The sequence below is a fragment of the Tinamus guttatus genome, unplaced genomic scaffold (assembly GCF_059628265.1).
Source record: "Tinamus guttatus ecotype Peru unplaced genomic scaffold, ASM5962826v1 Tinamus_guttatus_pri_ptg000384l, whole genome shotgun sequence".
Lineage (NCBI taxonomy): Eukaryota > Metazoa > Chordata > Aves > Tinamiformes > Tinamidae > Tinamus > Tinamus guttatus.
This window is the reverse complement of record NW_028288918.1, coordinates 2795654-2814267: the sequence shown is the minus strand read 5'-3', so window position 1 is coordinate 2814267 and position 18614 is coordinate 2795654. Positions and strand designations below refer to the sequence as shown.

Below are 18614 nucleotides of genomic sequence, written 5' to 3'. Positions count from 1 at the left end.
CATCTTTTTATTTCAATACAATAACTTCTCAATTTTCCATGCCTTGTGTAATAAGGTGCTGTTGACTTAAGGTTTTGAAATAGGTTTTAACCTTCAAATTTGAATAGGTCCTGTTTAAGTGAAATAATTTTCTCTTTTAATTAGCCATTGCAGATTTTATGGGTTTTTTTGTGCCCTGTGCAGATGTGATTGCATTTCTCCTGTTAGGGAAGGCAAAGTCATTTCCATGTTCAAACAGCATTTCTGTTGTAAAGCTGTTAAGGATACCTGGAAGAGAGTGAGTTTGGAAGAAATATTTGGGGTAGGGCATTGCTCTGCATGCCGGTGAACATTTGGTGCAAGAGAATATAGTCACTGTAGAACGTGACTGAGATGTTCTTCTAGTGATATATTTGTGCTTGAATCAAATTGGGGAGGAGGAAGAAAAAAAATTTATTTTTAATGTGTGACATGTTCAGCCTGATTGACTAGGTTTTTTAAATAATTGTATTCAGTTCAGTTTGATGCAGACGTTTACAGAAGCTGCTGTTGATGATGTAAGGACGACGAATATTCTCACGTGTGTTTTTCTGCTCAGGATATTGACACGAACCACAGTTTGGATCACTAAAACTAGAAGCTGACTTTAAAAGTGATGGCAGCGGCAAGGGGCGCGTTATTGGCACAACAAGGTGTTTTCTCAGTTATCTATTAAAGCTCCGTGGCTGCGAGAGTGCGTGGAAGGGGGCCCCGGCGCTGTGGGGACGTGAGGGCCAGGGGGCTGGGAGGCCCTTCAGCGGGGGCTGAGCAATTTTGTTCTTACTTTGCTCAAGTTCCGTTGTTGAGTTCTAGAAATGAGAATGCGGGGCAGGTCTTGAAGGAGAGCGTGGCTGAGGAACAGGGCTTATGATGGTACTTGCAGGAAATGAACCTGCACGTGAAGCACATGCTGTTCTTAAGCTGTTGGTGTTTGTTTACTGTTTGTACCTCTTAATTATGTTTGGAAAACATATACTATATAGATTCCATTCATAAGTCTTAGAAAACAAACACTTGAAAAATCAAGTTCTTGATGGTAGTGCAATGAGTCATTATATAAAACACCTCATTTTTCGGCGCCGCTCAGTGCAGCGCTCTCCTAAGAACATAAGGCCGGTTTGCATTCCGGTCTGATGTGGCCATATGCCTGCTAGCCAGAGGCAGGACGTGTCAACAAGCATTTTTAGTGGGAAAGAGGGATGAGAGGCTGGCGGTGCACTAGCAGTGCTCGTGTTGTGCAAAGCTGCGGCTCCGGAGCTGCTTTTCAGGTCAGCCCCGGTCCTACTACATGTTGGATAAAATGTGAGCCTTTTTTTTCCTTTTTTTTTTTTTTTTTTTCTTCTCACTTGCTTTTGTTTCTCTAGTTACTGAATGAAAGGGCATGAGAAACTGATTTCTCTGTATGTGTCCCTCTGCTCCCGTTCTTGAAAACTTACAGGGCATCAGGGAGCATTGTAAATGAGCTACATGATTAAATTTTTAAATCTTACAGCAGCTTTGTCCAGGAAAAAAATCCCCAAATTTCAAATGATTCTTTTTGTTATAAGTTTGCTTTAAAATATTGCTTGATTTACATTTGTATGATTAATAATAAATATTCTTTTGGGTTGACGTGTCATAAAACAGAATTATAATCTTAAGGAATGCATTACCCACAGTAGTGTACTTATTGTAGCAATGTTACTTTTATTAAACCGTTTATCATTTTAATGCTGTGCATTCTGACTGACTCTTAAGGTTTTCTATCTTTTTTTAAAAAAATGCACCAAAACAGAAATTCAATGCTCGTTTTTCTTTCCTACAGCATTATCTGCATACCAGAGGTACTACAGTTTACAATCTGACTACTGGAAGGTCTGTATATGCCTTTTATTTATTTATTTGTAAAATATGTTGTAAATGATTGAATTTCTAAAAAAGGTTTATTCTCATATAAGATTGGAGTATGTATTTGCAATTAGTTCTTGCTTTATTGATTGCATCCTATGGATTCACCTTTTGTGTGCAATTTATTATAAATTTATGTGGAAATAAATTTTCACTCTTGTGGAAGTAAATCTTCATGTGGAAATGGCATCTGAATGGAAGCGTCGTGTTTTAGTTTTTTTCATTATTATTATTATTTTTTAATTATTGTTATTATCTGTTCCTTTAGTGTTCATTATGTAAGCCTAGATATTTGAATATACACAAGAACTGGGAGAATCATAACCACCTGAAAGCTGCTGCACAGGCTTTGAACTTTCACTAGGAAAGATCTTCTCAGGATGTTTCTTATTTGCTAGCTTTAAACCCAGCATTTTCTGTCCTTCGCATTTCACACGGAGTATCAGTTCATTCCAAAGAGCTCGGTTACGTCGTCTTCCACTGGGGAAGGAGGAGTGGGAAGAGAAAGGCAGGTGCAGGAGTGCAGACGAGTGACCGTGAGCAGCGCAGAGGGATGCGCTGGGCCCTCACATGGAGGAGGGGGCGAGTCGGGGCTCCCGCCGAGGCCGCTCGCGCCGCCTCGCACACGCCGCCCCTGGAGCTTTCTCAGAAACAGCATTACGAGGGTCTCTTCAAAAACATACATCGCTTACAAAGAGCGCTCGTCTGTTCTTACCCCTCGTGTGATCCTGGAGAGTTAGCCTAACGATTTCTGTTAACTGAGTGTTGGGATTGTTGATTAATTAATTAACCATCTGTGGTACTAGCTTGTATTGTCTGTACTCTTCCCATGTTGAGTCGTTCAGAATATTTTGTGAATTTAATTTTTTTTTCTGGCTTTTTTCCTTTTGGCTTTCATTTTAATGGTTTGGTATTAAAAGAAATGATAAATCATGCAATAAACCATCTTCCAGACATTTTCAGTGTGCAGGGCGAGCTAAAAGTTCGTGTGTGTATACATATGTGTTTGTATGCATGTGTGTGTTTGTAGGTGTAGAGGACTTCAGTTTAGCTTATAAAACAAATGGGAACTCTGTTTGGTTGGTCTCCATTTGCAGAGCTTGGATGGTAGTAAAATGTGCGATCCGTGCTCGACTTGGTGAAAACCGTTTCTGTTCGTATTCAACGTGCTGGTGTTTTACGCAGCTTCTAACACGTACCTGCTTCCTGTGTGTAGCCCAAGAGTCTGACCTTGCAGAGATCATTTCAGACAAGGCCAGTTACAAGAATGTCAGCAACAAGGGGACCTCTGCAGAAAAAAAGAAAAAAAAAAAAAAAAAAGCTTTTTTTGCCTCCTGCAGAAAGGAAATCTCATTATGAGTTTCCTTATGAATGTGTAGTCCTAAATGTTTTATTATAATCATCGTAGATTTTTTTTCCTGATTGTGTCTCTATGAGAAGAGCCTGAAGGAGTTCAAAAACATTTTCAAGAAAAACTTTACTGATATTGCTGATAAAAGTCACAGGCTAGCCATATATCTCTTACTAATGGATAGTGGAGCTAGTCCAGAGTTTGTAGTGGAAAGCTGCTGAGGTTGGGCCTAGAAAGAGGGATTTTTTTTTTTTTTTTCTTCCTGTCCTGTCCTGAAATGAGAGGATTTCTTACGGTTCTTGAATCTCTGTTCCCCCCTACTCTCCTATATATATATCTGTGTGTGTGCGTAATTTTTTTTTTAATGATACCCCAGTTTTATTTTACTCAGCGTCTATAGGTTATCCTTTGGTCATTTAAAAAAAAATACAGTGTATTTTTGGTCACGCCATTAGATACTGTTTTAATGTACTTCATAGTTAACTTTTTTTTTGTAGAGCTACACACACAGAAAAAGCACTCACACTTCATTATTTTCCTCTTTTTTCAAAGATAATTTTTTTAAAATTTTGTTTTTATTTTTTAGTCCTTACAGGTTTAGATATCACCAGCGAAGCTGTTAAATATCTGATGGTGAGGAAGCGGGGGAAGAGAGAAGGGTGGGAAGAAAAGGTGGGATCTGTGAGCTGTGAGGGCACCTGTGTGAAAACACTAAGAAGAAATTTGTGGAGCCTCCTGGCTCACAGGAAGGTGATTATATAAGATAGGCTTCAACTCAGGCAGCAATGGTCTTTAATAAACTTAGGCAGCACATCTGAAATTACATACTGTACTGCAAATCTGTGGTTCAAATAAGTGCCCTGTATCTGCTTTGTTTATAAATAGAAAACTTGTAGAAGGATTGTGAGAGGTTTTAGGTTGCTTTTGCTGTATTTTGGCCTCCTTATGTAATATTTGTAGTCTCTGTTACTTTGTTTTTTCACAGTTGCATCATATCAGTAATTATTCATTCTTTTGATGTATTGTTTATTGCAAGTTATTCATTGTAGAGGCAATCCCTTTTTTATCCTTCCAGGACCCTTTTTTTTTTTTCCATGCCTAAAGATATTCCAGATTAAGCGATGATCTGATTATTATTATTATTATTAATCAGGCTATATTTTTCCCAGAATTTGGTGCCTTGTTTTTGTTGATAATAGAGTAAGCATTTTGTTGATTATACCAAATAAAAAGAGGGAAAAAAAACTTCAGAAAATAATTTTTTGAATGTATGTTAATGGTGACAAACAAAGGGTGAAAGATTAAGAAGATATTAGTTATTATCATTTATTAGATCAAGTCTTCTTCATTCTGATGAGTTAGTGTTTCCTTTGAAGTAGTCTTTACATGGATAGTTTTGTGAAAGAGCATTGCAGTGTGTGAGACACATATTCCTAAATAAAATATGCTTTTTAGTAGTGTCTTTGGCCATGCACAGATCAGCATAAAATGTCATGCAAAATTACTGGGGTTTGCACGTGTGGTACGATGCCTTAATTCTGCTCTGCAGATTTTGACTGGAGATCTTATGAAGTAAATATCTCAGCTTGGATGAAAGCTGAGATAACTGATAGAGCTCAGAGCTCTATAATTTTTTTCTTATATGTCTGTGCTAAAATAAATCTGCCTTCTGTGCAATGTACTGTATTCTGATTTCTTTTTCAAACTCCCCTGTGCCAAAATGTTGGGGAAGGTGAGGAGGTGTGTGGGGGATGAAAAGACAGGAAGGGCAGCTTAGGAGGGAGAAACAAGTAGAACTGTAGTTTGTGGATTTGGATGTTACCGAGAAAATAGAGATAACAGGTTTAATGTCTGCTGTGGTTATCATTTCTGATAGACTCTGAGGAGGAAAGATTAAAAGCTCAGCAAGCAGCAAGATATTCACAATTGTATCCCAACTCCATGAGATGTCTGGCAACTGCACGCAGGTGTCTGGCACGTGGCAAAAGTTGCTTAAAATCATGTCACGTGGCTGTGTTACAATGCAGTTCATCATGTGGCCTGTAGGTTCTCACAGGGCTCTGCTGAGACGAGCATCAGTACCTGAGCGTGTGTGTCTATATAAATGTGTGTTATGGTGTGTTGCAAGTGTAAGACATTTAGCTCTGTTGTGTTGTTGTGGGTGCCCAGGGTGAGAAACCCCAGGAACCTTCCTGAGAAGGTTTGGGCAGCCAGGAGGCCCCCGTGTTCATGGGAAGGGTTGTGCCCTCAGTGGTTAGAGTCATACTGAAGAGCCTGGTTGTCATCTCCTCTGCTCTGTCACGGCTCTGTGAGTGCAGCCCTTCCTTGCTTTGGTAGTGGTGTTTGAGTGTATTCAGGTTGTCTTCTGTAGGTACCTGTCACACGTGGTTAGAGTGGGGCGGCTGCAGCTCTTGATGTGCAACTGCTCGAGTCAGGAATATGAGGTTGAGTCCAGGTAGCGCCAGGCTGCCGAGGTGTGCCAGGAGAGACCCTCTCTGCCTGGTGTGCACCGAGCTGCCATTCGCTGCAGGTCTGTTCGCGTGGGCCATCTGCTCCTGGCATCGCTCCAGCTGGGGACTGGGCTTTCTAGAGAGGACTGACCTGCAAATTGTTTGAACTTGACTAATGAAAAGCATGAGGACATAGCACTGTCTTCATGCGTGAAGTGTGTGAGCCCAGCAGAAAGAAGGATCCTGGCTGCTTTCAAGGATTGTTATGGAAAGCTGTGTTTGATCAAGGTAATGGCAGACTAGTGGAGGATACACATGTATTCAGACAGGTCTGTGGAGGATACACAAGTATTCAGGATACACTGGTTATGAACGTGTTGGAGGGTTTTCAGAGCGCAGTGTTTTGAAATGTGTTTAAACGTACCTTAAAATGAAGAAAACCACCGTGAAAATGAATTACTGAATTACTTTTGTTTTAAGGAAGCTATTTACTATCAGCTAGGATGCCAAAGCATAGATCCAGAGTGCCTTAAAAAGAGAAGAAATTTACTCGGTTATAAAGCTCTTTGTAGATAAGTTCTTGGAGTGGATCAGTGAGGAAATCTGGATGTTCCTTGAAATGTTTGAGGAACTCTTAATTAGTGGTTAATATCTTCCAACATGAATTCAAAGATAGACTTCTTGTTAGCTGTTAACTTTGGCTGGAAGGTTGCCTGGAAGAAAAGGAAATCTGTCAGGCACCTCTTTATCATCATATGTATAGAGAAGATGGTCCCAAACTCCTCTCTCTTCAATAACATTGTCATTTATGTGGCCTGGGTGAAAACACTGAAGTTAGTATAGTAAACTCCAAGGAGGACCTTTAAAGGTGCACTTCCATATGTCAGTGGATTTTAAAAATACCTTCCTTATGTGCAGTACAAGTATTTTTTAAGATATATTTCTTTTTCTCTTGAATTTTACAGTTGCCTTGCTATATTAAGACTGAATGGCCTTATTGGGGAAAAAAAAAAAAGAAAAAAAGGGAAAAAAAGGGAATTTTAGGGAGGGAAATAGATGCCATAGTTGTTTTGCAGCAAAGTATGGTATCAATCTTCTCGTGGACACAGCTATTTGGTGTTCCCTCCCGTGATGCCTGGACATTAGACCCCTTATATAAATTGGAACGTTTACCTGAGGTTGCCATCTTGTGCATATGACCTTCTTCAAATAAATATATTTTTAAGAAATGATTATTGAACACTTGATTATGGCAGTGTGTTTGCAAATAATTGAATTTCCTCTCATTTTTCTCAGATAGTCTGCATAAAATTGAGGAGAATCCAAACATACAGAGGCTAAAAAATAAAGTCTCAGTGGACAAAGAAGCATAGGAAAAGGAGGCTGTGGATATGTGTGCTTGCCACGGAGAAGGAATGAAGTCCTAGTCTGTGCTGAGTAGACTATGGCTTGTTACAGAAAATAGTCTTAGAATGCTGCTGTTTGATGTGGAGACCTGAAGTGTATTTTAGCAGTGGTTAATTTTTACAATGCTATTATGTATTTAAACTTATAAAGTTAAAAATTTGACAAATTATTTTGTGTTACTCAAACACTTATGCTTCGCAGTAAGACTTTATACTGAACAATTATTAGTAACAAAGACCTTTTTCTAACTGAACCTATTGCTTCTCTTAATATTTGTGTATGACTTCATGTCTCTTCCCTTTTTGATAGGCTAAATGCCTTTTTGATGTGTTTTCTTATGCTGTAAAATAGAAGAGCAAGTGAAAATACTATAATGCTCTAATTTTGGATATTTTGCTGTCTCCTTTTCTCCCAATTGCAAGTCCATTTCCCCATTTTTTTAAGTAGTTGGACAAAAAGCAATTACTAGACATACTGATAACAGCAAAATAAGGGAACATTTTGCACCTTAGAGGGTCTGTTATAAGACAGAACAATTTTCCATTTCATTGACTCACAACTGCTTTATTTTCTGCACTAACCTCGAAATACCAAGTAGTGTTTTTCGACAGAATTCATCAAAACTTCCATTATTTTTTTAATTAGATTTAAGTGCTTAGTTTAATTGAAACAGTACAGTGGTGTTGGATCACTTGGAATTGCTGGAGCCGAGAGCTTCCTGAAACTAAAGCTGGAGAGGGCAGTAGTATGATCTGTAAACACTGCTGTTTTTTCAAGGCCATGGCTTCTTCAGAATAGGTTTGGAGTGCTTTTAATAGAATGGAAATTTTGTATACGGAGACAGGCTTGAAAAGCTTCAGCAGAAGGGTCCCCAGGAAAACAAAACTTAACAATGACACAGAAAGCCTTTAATATAAAAAATGGTTTCCAGATAGCAACACAGGGCACGTACAGGAGGAACAGAAAGAGAGAAGCAGTCCCTTTGATCAGAGGAGACTTAATCTTGGAAAACAAGTTTAAAAAACCCTCAGTGGAGGTGAAATTTTCAGAGGTTAGGGCTAATGCAGAAGGAATTGAAAGATAGGATAGGCGATCTAGAAATAAAAAAGGTGAAAAGCCTGCAATTCAGAATATATCTGAAAAATAAAATCAAAATGATAGGGGAGGAATGGAATAAATGGATATTTTGGAGAAAAAGGAGACCGTGAAAGTAGAAAACAAAAACAGAAATTGCATTAAAAATTGGCAGCTCTGGAAAGCAATTAGAATGGAGAAATTATTAGTATTTCTCATACACTTTTCTATCTGAGATGGTAACGGCCACCAGTGCACCACATAGAATTCTCTACCATCTTACGCTGAGGACTAACACGATAGTTTTAAGATTGCATTGTTTTCGGTAAAAATATTTTGAAGATGCTTTTCAAAGAGGAGGTACAAAGTGTAACTGCTTCAGGACCTATTGTAGACCGAAGAATTAAAGCATGATACTATCATCTGTTATGGAAAGGCAAATACGAAAGAGAGAAGTTTGAAAGGAAAGTCCTAGCTTTTAAGTACTGAAGAGAGTAGGTCATCGTAATGGAGATAAGGGATAGACATTTTCAGGAGATTGTTCTCTCACCATATTTACAGGTTGTTTTCCTGCAAAAAGAAGGTAAGAAAAGAGGTGGAAGATGACTAAGGAAAAAAAAGTAAGGCTTTGGATGAGACTCAACAGATATTTCAAGGAAGAGGAAAGTGTGAGCAGAGGAAGAATTGCCAAGACTGAGAAAGGAAGTAGTAGTCCTGCTGAGAATTTAAATATAAATCATGTGGGGAAAGAGAGGTAATATCATATACGGAAACTAAAAGCATATGGGGAGAAAGGAATAAAGTGAATATGTAGAATAATAAAGGAGCATATTATGGGTGATCTGAAATAAGATTTTTACCATCTTTCTCCCCAACAGCAAACCCTGTGACTGTAGAGTTCATAAGATCATCAGGTATGATGTGTGAGGGATTAAAAAAAAAAAAAAATCCGAGGAAGACAGTTGCTGTTGAGGTGAAGAGGGGCATGACATCACTCTCCACCGAAGGGAAAGTGTATCAGAATTTTGGTGTTTTGAGGAAGGCAGGAAAAGATAAAGGATAAAGCACTGAATATCATCTGGTAAGCTAGCTGAGTAGAAGATAGAATTGGATAAATATAACAGTAGATGATATGAATGAATTTACTCAGGTCTGAGCTGGTAAAATAAAAGTGTCAGGACTCCACATACTGGAATGTCCATGGCAAAGGGAGAAGTAAGTGACAGATGATAGATAGAATGATAGCTATTAAACCTACATCTTACAGATCCAACAGTGAAGATTTTTGACGTTTGCTGTAGGTGGTGATACTGAACAGCTCTGTTGAGGGAAGTAGTGAAGGTAAGGCTTAGACTAATAGGAGTGGAATTGATCTGGACACGAAAGGATGGAAAATGGTAATGTGATAGAATAGTTCAGCCTTTGAAGAAGTGAATGAGCCCAGTGGAAAAGAAAGTCTTTCACAAGGAAAGAAAGCTCTAGCAATTGCACTGCAACCCATTGCTAGGAACTTCTTTCTTTTTTTCCTCCAAAGGTTCTGGAGAGCTCTTAGTACAATTAGATTTTTGAACTTGGTTTCTCAATAGGTTAAAATGTCTGGAAGTTGCATGCAAGATTAATATTTGAAAAGCTAAAAAAAATGTTAAGAGAACAAGACCTCAGAAAAATTTGGATTGTGAAGATGTTTGAGGGACTGAATTTATGGACTGTAATAATGTGCATATAATGTGTGTTCTTTATTCTGTAACATACTCTGTATCTTCAGTAATTGCAAATGGGACTATTTAGATTACTCGGTGATATTAAAGTGGCGCCAGGTAGCAAACAATGTAGACTGAGTGGAATTTTGTCTTTTAAGGCTACAGGAAATGTGTGTATATTGTTCAAATTTTTCAGAGAAAATATTGAATAAAGAAGGAAAATCTCTGAGATATGGGGGAAAAAAGCCTCAATGAATAACTGTATTTGAGTTTCAGAATAATTCTTTAAATATTTGTCACTAAGAATAAATGGTATCTCTTGTAGTTTGGTAAAGCAGGTGAGCTGAAGGAAATCCACACTTCTTCCTAAAATCCTGGTTGTTAAATGCATGCCAGGGAGAAAGACTAAGGAGCAAATACATTTTATTTCATTTCTGTTAACAGATGAGACTGTAAAGCACAACTGATGACTAGTTCAGAAGAAATTATACACTTATCCACATATGTTTTTAAAAGCTAATACATCTCAGAAATTGTAATTTTGGTTTATATGCATTTTGGGATTTATCTATCTAAAAGTATGTCCCTATGCCAGCTAAAACACAGAAAATTCTTTTACAGTCCCATGGCAAAAAGAAATAGATACTGTTTTTTATTTATTTGTTTAAACAATGGTGATGCAACTTGTACAGTTTTGTGAAAATTGTGCAGAGTTCTAGTAATTAACGCTCATAATAGATGATTTATCTAATGAAATTACGACAGGTGGCATATTCCCCCTTCCTTCTTGAAAGGAAGCAAGAAATAACTGCAAGATCTGAAAAAGAATGAGATTTGACTAATTTGACTAGCAAATGTTTCCTTTGAATGGTAGATAAATCTGGTAAATTGTACTTTTTTTCTCTCTTTCTTGCAATCAGTCATCATGCAAAACCAAGGAATTGTCCTCTGCACACATAAACACTGTAACTGTTCAGAACAAAGACTAGGCCTTTTTAGGGACAATATATGTTGTTCTTCTTTTGGAAATACTTTGTGTTTGTGTTAAATTACAAAAAAAAAAAGTTTTGCTTTCACTATCTACGATTCTGAAATATTTTTGTTGTATGCATTTGCTAAAACGCTCATCTGTCTTAAGCAGCAGACTTAGTACTCAGAGCCCTCCAGCAGATTTGTAATTCACTCAGCATATGATTTGTAAGTAAGAAAAAAAAATGGGGAGGCTATTTTTCCGTTTGGTCAGTGGAAGGAGAAGAAATAATTCTCTCCCCCCTCCATCCAGCCATGTTCCAGAAAGGGCATCTCTTTCCAAATAATATTCTGTATTTTGTAATGGTCATGCTTCATCCTGGGAATTCAGCAGGAAGGCATTTTTTCCCCCTGTAAGCGTGGTTTGTGTCTAAGAGTCTACATATTGTGGATGGAGGGGACTTGAACAATATCATAGTTGGTGGTAAAGTCTCTTCAGAAAAGACTTTTTTGCCTTTTGAATTGTCCTATTAGTTTGTTTTGTGTGAAATCAAGAGCTCTTGTCCTCCACTGACTAGTTCATGGAGTAACAGGCTCTCCCTTTCTTCATTCCCTCTGCTGAGAAAGTAGGATGCTGAAATACGAGATACACAGAAGGGTGGCCCTGCAGAAACTTGTCCATTGCTTCACACTGCCAGAGGCGCCTTGAGTCGAGGAGAACAGCTCTGGCTTCAGTGGCCCGCGCAGCTTTGGTAGACAGGAAACGTGGTTCCCTGCGCAGATTGTTTGGGTGTTATTCATATCAAATGATCTTTCTCTTTTTTTTTTTTTTGTATATGTAAATAACTACATCAATCACGGATGCAGTGCTTGCTTTTGAAAAGGTGTTCTTTTATTTGTAGAAGCTGTAGAAACCATGAAGTTCATACGTGTTCTATATAAATAGTCTTTGTTCACAAGATAACAGTAAAACCAAAATACACTACACTTTTTTTCTTATTTGTAGTTTGTAGATTCCAGTTCGATCATGATAATAACGAGTATCTCTTTTCTGCTGACATGAATGTCTTACAAGTTAAGGTTCTTTTTCCTTAGTTGGTGAAATGTTTAATTAGTCTTAGAAATAAAGAAATGTTTTATTTTGAAAATCTGGAGTTTTTAACTTTGCTCTTTCTGGAACCAATTCATTTTTCAAACATGTAACAGCAACATGATGCTGTATTTGTTATAAACTTTACCCTGATAATATTTATTTATTCCGATCATTTTAATTAACAATACTTTTCAAGTCTTGCTTTCTTTTGTTCTACTGTCCTTAACTTAATGCCATATTTATCAGAACTCAAAAGCTACTTTGCACTGATGATTTGTGCTGATGAGTGTTTGAAATCTGTCTTGAATGAAATATTCAGATGTCACTTTATTCATTAGAGGTTCTGTTAAATGAGAGTTATGTTGACTTTTCTAGCAAAAGAGCTCCCCTTTTCTTTGGTTATATGCAGCATGACCATTCTCAGACTGACCCTCATGTAAGCTGCATGTTGCAAATAACTGAGAAGTTATTTGCAAAGCCTTTGAAGAAATTTACAGTAAAAGGAAGACGTCCCCTGACTGTACAGTTAAAATAGAAACACAACTCTAAATAAGTAGTACCAACTTAAACTACCCTCTCCAAAGGCTTAAATCTCATCTTGATGATATCTGCTTAAAGTCTAATTAAATTTAGGCATCATATTTTCTTCTTTTTTCCTTAGTGTTGATTCCACAGGTATCTGTGCCTTTTTCTGATTAAGTCTCCTGTCATAGGTTTTCAAGTAAACTAGATCAACCAAATTTAAACTTGATAAATTTGTTTAATCTCACAGCCTGATGGCACAGTCATGCAGGCATTTCTCTTGATGCAGTTGCTGACTTAAATGATTTCTCATACTCTTCAATCCTCATCTTTGGCTGCTGCCACTGCTAGTGGAGGTGCAGGTGCACCCAGCTGGAGAAGTGCTAAAGCAGATACTGCTGCTGGGGGGGTGTCCATGGAGCTGCAGCTGCAGGGTTGCAGTGGCCGGACAGGAAGGAAAAACAGCCTTGGGATTTTGGAGGAGAGAGTGAGCAGGAGGCGACGTTCTTGACAGGATCAACTAGGGAAAGTTTCTGGCAGAGGAAACGCTGGAGTCTGTAACTAGGGAAGGTGGGAGGGAAACTTCCATAAAACGGAGGAGCGGAATGTCAGATTGGGAAACTGACACCCTAAAGATACTGTGTTCTCAGGGAGCAGTACAGAGTGGGGAAGGAAATGAGGCAGTGAATGGTGCGCCGGTTTGTGTCTAACTCTGTTTCTTCTGTTATCTAACATAAAGGTGATCGGTGTTTAACTTTCCAAAGATCTCTTGTGTTCTGCCTACTGGACTTCTAAGGGGTTGGGCTGGAAGCCTGGTTGAAGGGGAGTTTCAGGAAAAATCATACAAAACAGCTCCATTTTGAGGCTTGGCTCAAAGAGCATGTGGGGAAGCATCTACTCACTGAGCGTGGATTTAGAGACTTGCTGAGATGTGAGTGAGATGTTTGGTTTTCCCCAGACGGCATCAGGGAGGAGGTAAGTCCGGCTGCCTTCATCCCCTGAACAGGGGCAGGCATTGCTGGTTTCACAGAGCAGGCCCGTTCCCAAAGGGGAGCTGCAAAATGTGCCCTTCATCTGCAGTTCTTGTGGCCAGCAGGCCATTGGATAGAGCACTAGTGCCTTTAGCAAAAGAGGGAGTGAGGGATTTTGCTCGGGCCTTTCATCTTGCCTTTTCGTTTCCTTGTTTTCCCAGGGATACAGGCACAATCTTCTCCGTGTTGGGAGTAATGGGGAGGGCAAAGACCAAAGTGCGCAGGGATGCACTGACAAGCGGTGGAGAAGGTAATGCAGGAAGGATGGGGCGATCGCAGAATTTGGGAACTCTTCATTAAAGAAAGCAGAAGCAATTCCTTTCGAAGAAAAGACAAAACCTCTGAAGTTAAGAGTAGTGTCTGAGCCCGATCATGCACTGCTCTGTGAAGCAGCCTTGCAAAGAGGTGTATTCAGAGGAGAAAAATAAATCATTTCTGCTTTTCCTGTTTGTTTGCATAACGGTGCAACAAGAAATAACCTGAAAAGTCTGCTTCCCTCTGCTTATCCTTATCTCAAGTCCCTGTGCATTATCATTTTGTTTTGTGCTGGTTATCCATTTTAACTTATGATTTGTCATGCAGTGTCTTTTTTTTTCTTATCTCCATTTGCCAGAACGGTAGGACTGGTGAGAGATCCAACATCTCAGATACAAGAGGGATGCCAGTTAGGGGACTGATGGCTCTGTTTTCTTCTTCTTTAGTCCAGACTGTTCTGAAAGGCCAGAAAGATCCTCAACTTCAAGATAGCTATTTTTCCTGGTTTCTTTGTTGAGTTTTTTTGTTTGTTTGTTTGTTTTTGGTTTTTTTAGCCTTTTTTTAGTTAGATGAGTGTTGTTTCATGTGAACCTTTCATTCAGATGTTGTTCCAGCATCCTCTTTCTGAAAACTCACAGTCATCTGAAAAACAGCAGTAAAACTATTATTATGAGACACCATAATTACCAATACTTTTAAAAAAAATCACATCACACCATATTTCAGGTGTTATACAGAGTCCAGTTTTCTCTCATCTCCTACCAAGCAGTGAAATCGGAGTGCGTTTTATGCATTTATTTATCAGACTGTGATTCTTGGGGTGAGACACAGATCTGTTCCTACCTATATTATGATGTAACTAGAACTTTGTGAGAGTTCAAAACTATTAAGTAAGCTCAAAAATATGATTCCAGTCCTGCAAAACACTGAGGAAAGAGAAATGGATCATACAACATCCTTTTTTAAAAATTATTTTATTCTGTTTTATTTTACTTTTTTTAAGTGGGACATTGTAAGCTGTGCAGTTAACTTTAACCTAATCTTGATGGATAGAGGAAGATAAACTGATTATCATTCCCCATAGTTGTTCTCATTGTAGCTAAAGGATGGAAACCGGTAGTCATCACGGAAAAGGGGAAATCTCGTTAAACAAAACTGGTGCTAATGGTCATTTTTTTCTGTTTGTTTTGTTTTGTTGGCAACTGATCTTCTGTAGGAAATGACTTACTGCATTTACCAGAAGTTTTCATGTCACTGGTTGTATAGAAAGCTGTGTTGGTTTTGCAGAATGCAGCCAGCTCAGAATGTTTTAATGGTTTCAAAAAGCAGCTGGATGAATTCAGGGAAGAAAAATCCATGAAGAGCTATTAAATATGAAGACACTTTGTCTGACTTTAGAAACCTCTGAACCACAAATCATTGGGGGTTGGGAGGGTGTTCTTGGTAAGGGAGGACTTAAAGGAATAATAGAAAATTGAATGGAGTTATTCCTAGCAATAACTTCAACAGTAACATTTTAAAAGTTACAAGTTAGTGTTAAAGTGTTTAATAGCTGTTCCCTCACTGCACCAAGGCCTCGAACTTGGAATTATGTTTCCATTTAGTGGCATATTCTTGTCATTTTAGAGTGGAAGGATGATTTTCCGATTAAATGTAATCGTTGGGTATTGTCTGTAGCATTTCTTTAAACACTGTACAAGAGTTTCAGTACACTTTTTTATCATGTCCTCTCTCTGAAATCCTTATAAATATGATAACATAAATGAAGACATCTATCTAGTCCATAATAGAGCATTTGTGGAGCCCTTTTTCAATTCTGTTTCTGATCTCAAAATCTAGGCAGACAGACTCCACTACCTGTTTGGAACTTTTAGAAGTTTAAAGAAAAGCTACTTTTGAAGGCACTTCCAGTTCACTCTCCTCAAACAATACGCGTTCAGAGATGTCAGCCTTTCTTCTCTGAATTTTCTTCTTTGTGCTTTGATGTCAAAAGCATTCCTTGAGAGTCCTTTCTGGATCATGATGTCTCTAACACTGGCTTTTATTAAAAGAGAACATTGAGTTACTTCTTTCTGGAGAATTTTTCTGAACTGGGCTTTGAATAAAGGGATGACTGAAGAAAAGAAGACCATGAATGTAATTTCTGATCTCAGGACAAACCCAGATGCATCATGCCATGAAGACAAGCCCTTTCGAGCTGAGAATAAGTAATATATCGGGTGTTACCTTGGAAAAGTAATGTAAAATAAAAATGTCTCCAAAAGAATACAGTTGGTACTTCATTTAGTACTTACTTAGATTACATTGCTTACAATACTTACGTTAATACTTTTTATTCAGTGCTTTTGTTAATTCTGTGACTTTACATGGATATGCAACTTGCACTTCATGTTGCATCTGCTACCTATTAAGCTTACTAAGGTGTGATTTTATATTTTTCTGGAATTCTAGCTTACTTAAATATTCTTAGTCCCATAGCCTGAACATACAAAATAGGAGATGTGTGTTGTCTTAAGATTTGTTTGTGGTTCAGGGAGTAAGAACCAGGGGTACAACTTTGGTCTTTGGCTGGAACACAGTTAATTACTGAGATATTGGAGCACTGACTTGAAGCACTGCTTCTGTTCATGGAAGCTGACCTGTTCTGGCTGTGAAAAGAAAATAGCTGACAATTTTGTAATAACTGGGAAGAATACGATCTGCCATGTCCACAAAGGATTACTTTGTCCTAAGTGGAACAAAGTTTTTCTGTCTCTTCGCAACATTAATTGATTGCAAGAGGAGCACCAAAGCACTGCGGTGGGTTACCATTATTGATAATAAACCCAGAAACCTGTCTTTACTCATGAATCTACGTGACAGACTTTGCATTGAAAAGCAGTAAATGAATGGTTACTGGCTGAGAATGGAAGGAAAGTCCAAGAGACAAAGCTGACCTCTCAAAAGCTAAGTTGGACAAGGTCGTTGCCACAGAATCTCTTTATTCAAACCCAAGTAAGTTACGTAGGAATCCCTGTTTGTACCCTTTACCCTATACACAACACACGGGCAGGAGAGTTCTCTAAACTTGAAGGATTTGGGAGGGTGAGGAAGGCTAGAACAACTTCTTAGGTCTGTGTTCTTTTTACTGAAGAGGACCTGAGTTTTGTACCTGAAAAATCTGTTCAGCTATTTAATTACCACATTAAACAATGAAACGGAGCATGGAGTTCTTAAAGTAGGTTTTCCGTGGATGTTTTTGTTTAAGAAAAGCATTGAATGTAATGCTGAAGGAATGTTAAAAAGGGGAAGTGTTCCACAAAACTTCTTGTATTGAATGTTTTCACAAGGCATCAACCACAAACTTGACTTTCCAGAAAATGAGTTTATATTCTCTTCTTTTTCCTAACTTCAGCTGATCCGTAAAAGACCTTTTTATTCTTCTTATTTGTCATATCTATCAAATAGGTGCTTACGTCTCTCCGTAGCTGTTGTTTGTCCCCAAAGGGTCAAGTTTATTTGATGTTGGGAATTCTCTTTAGTAGACCAGTACTAAGTTCTTAATTAATCCATGTTATCTTTGCATGGTAACGTTCATTCTTCTCCACGTTTGAGAGACCGGTTACTGCTTCGATCCAAGTACAATCTTTCCGCAGTGTTTCAAGGTAGGGTGTTTATGTCTGCCCATGTTGAGATCTGCTAGCTGACCACAAAGCCATGAGCACCTACGTTTATGAAGGTGTCTGTTCTCTCCATGCCCTCGTCTTCCTGTGGGTACTATTTTTTGTTTGTTTGTTTTGTCAGTATACATAAGAAAGCATCTAAAAAATTTAAAGATACATTTATAGAAGACTTGCAGATGTGGGGCTTGCATTTAATTTTTTTAATGAAAGTGACTTGAGATTCCAAATAGAAGATAGATATTACATTAAAAATTTCTGAAGCATAAGATAGAAAGTACAGATAGTGGAAAGTTATGATTGTGCGTAGAATTTTGCATGGCATGCCAAAATTTTTAAGTGGAACAAGTGATTGTATAGACTGTCTCCTATATTCATAGGTGTTGGTGCTCAGTGAACTGACCTCGGTGTCACTGTGATTTCCACAATATGAGGAAGAAGTTACAATCCTGAACAATATTCAGATTAATACTGAGCAGTATAGAAAGCCCTACTGGAAAGCATGCTGTTATGTAAAAGACAAGTATAGCTCAGCTTGACGTTTTGTCATCCCCCTCCTTAAATGCAAAGCAGCAGAATGAAATTTCAGATAAATGATAAAAGCGTAGCTAGGAACTGTTTGCTTGCATAGGAGGCAGGAGGGAGGATGCATCGACACGTACAATGTGTAGGGGTTAGAGAGGGTTTCTGCTCGTTTGTACTACAAGAATGAGGGGATATCCACGTACACCAAGGAACAGCAATTGTGATTTAAAATGAATATGTGGAGCTCCTTATAGCAAGGTATCTTTAAATAAGAGTTCTCTAGAGGGCTATAAAAAGATATCAAATTAACACGGAGGAGGAGAAAATCCCCATAATATAAGTTAATTGGCCCTCTTCTTTTTCTGTCCCCTCTTCCTTCCTGCTTTAGACTACCAAGTAACCTCCAGAGTAATGAAGTTTATTCCCAAACTTCCCTGGAGAGAGAGAAAGCGGTTTTAAAGCTGTCAACTTTTACTTATTTATTTTTTTTAATAAAGTTTTATTGTAAAATAAACTAATAAGAGTTTTGGAGAGTAGTGGATCTTAAAAGGTTTTGAGTAATTTAGTGACCTCCACCAGAGCAGCCAGTGGTAAGAAGGTGGGGGGATTAGTTGGCCAAGGAAAGTTGAGTTCTGGGATAGATGGAGAAAGAGCTGACTAGAGCAATGTAGAG

The 18614-nt window shown here is 38.3% G+C and overlaps 1 protein-coding gene across 15 annotated transcripts in view; it reads left to right on the top strand.

Annotated features, from left to right (window-relative positions):
* KDM6A (lysine demethylase 6A) overlaps positions 1-18614 on the top strand; it is a 142695-nt gene that overhangs the window by 38711 nt on the left and 85370 nt on the right. For all 15 annotated transcript variants that reach the window (XM_088530684.1, XM_088530679.1, XM_088530681.1 and 12 more), the window contains exon 4: positions 1823-1872. In XM_088530684.1, the coding sequence (XP_088386810.1) occupies positions 1823-1872 (50 nt within the window). The remainder of the gene's footprint in view (positions 1-1822; positions 1873-18614) is intronic.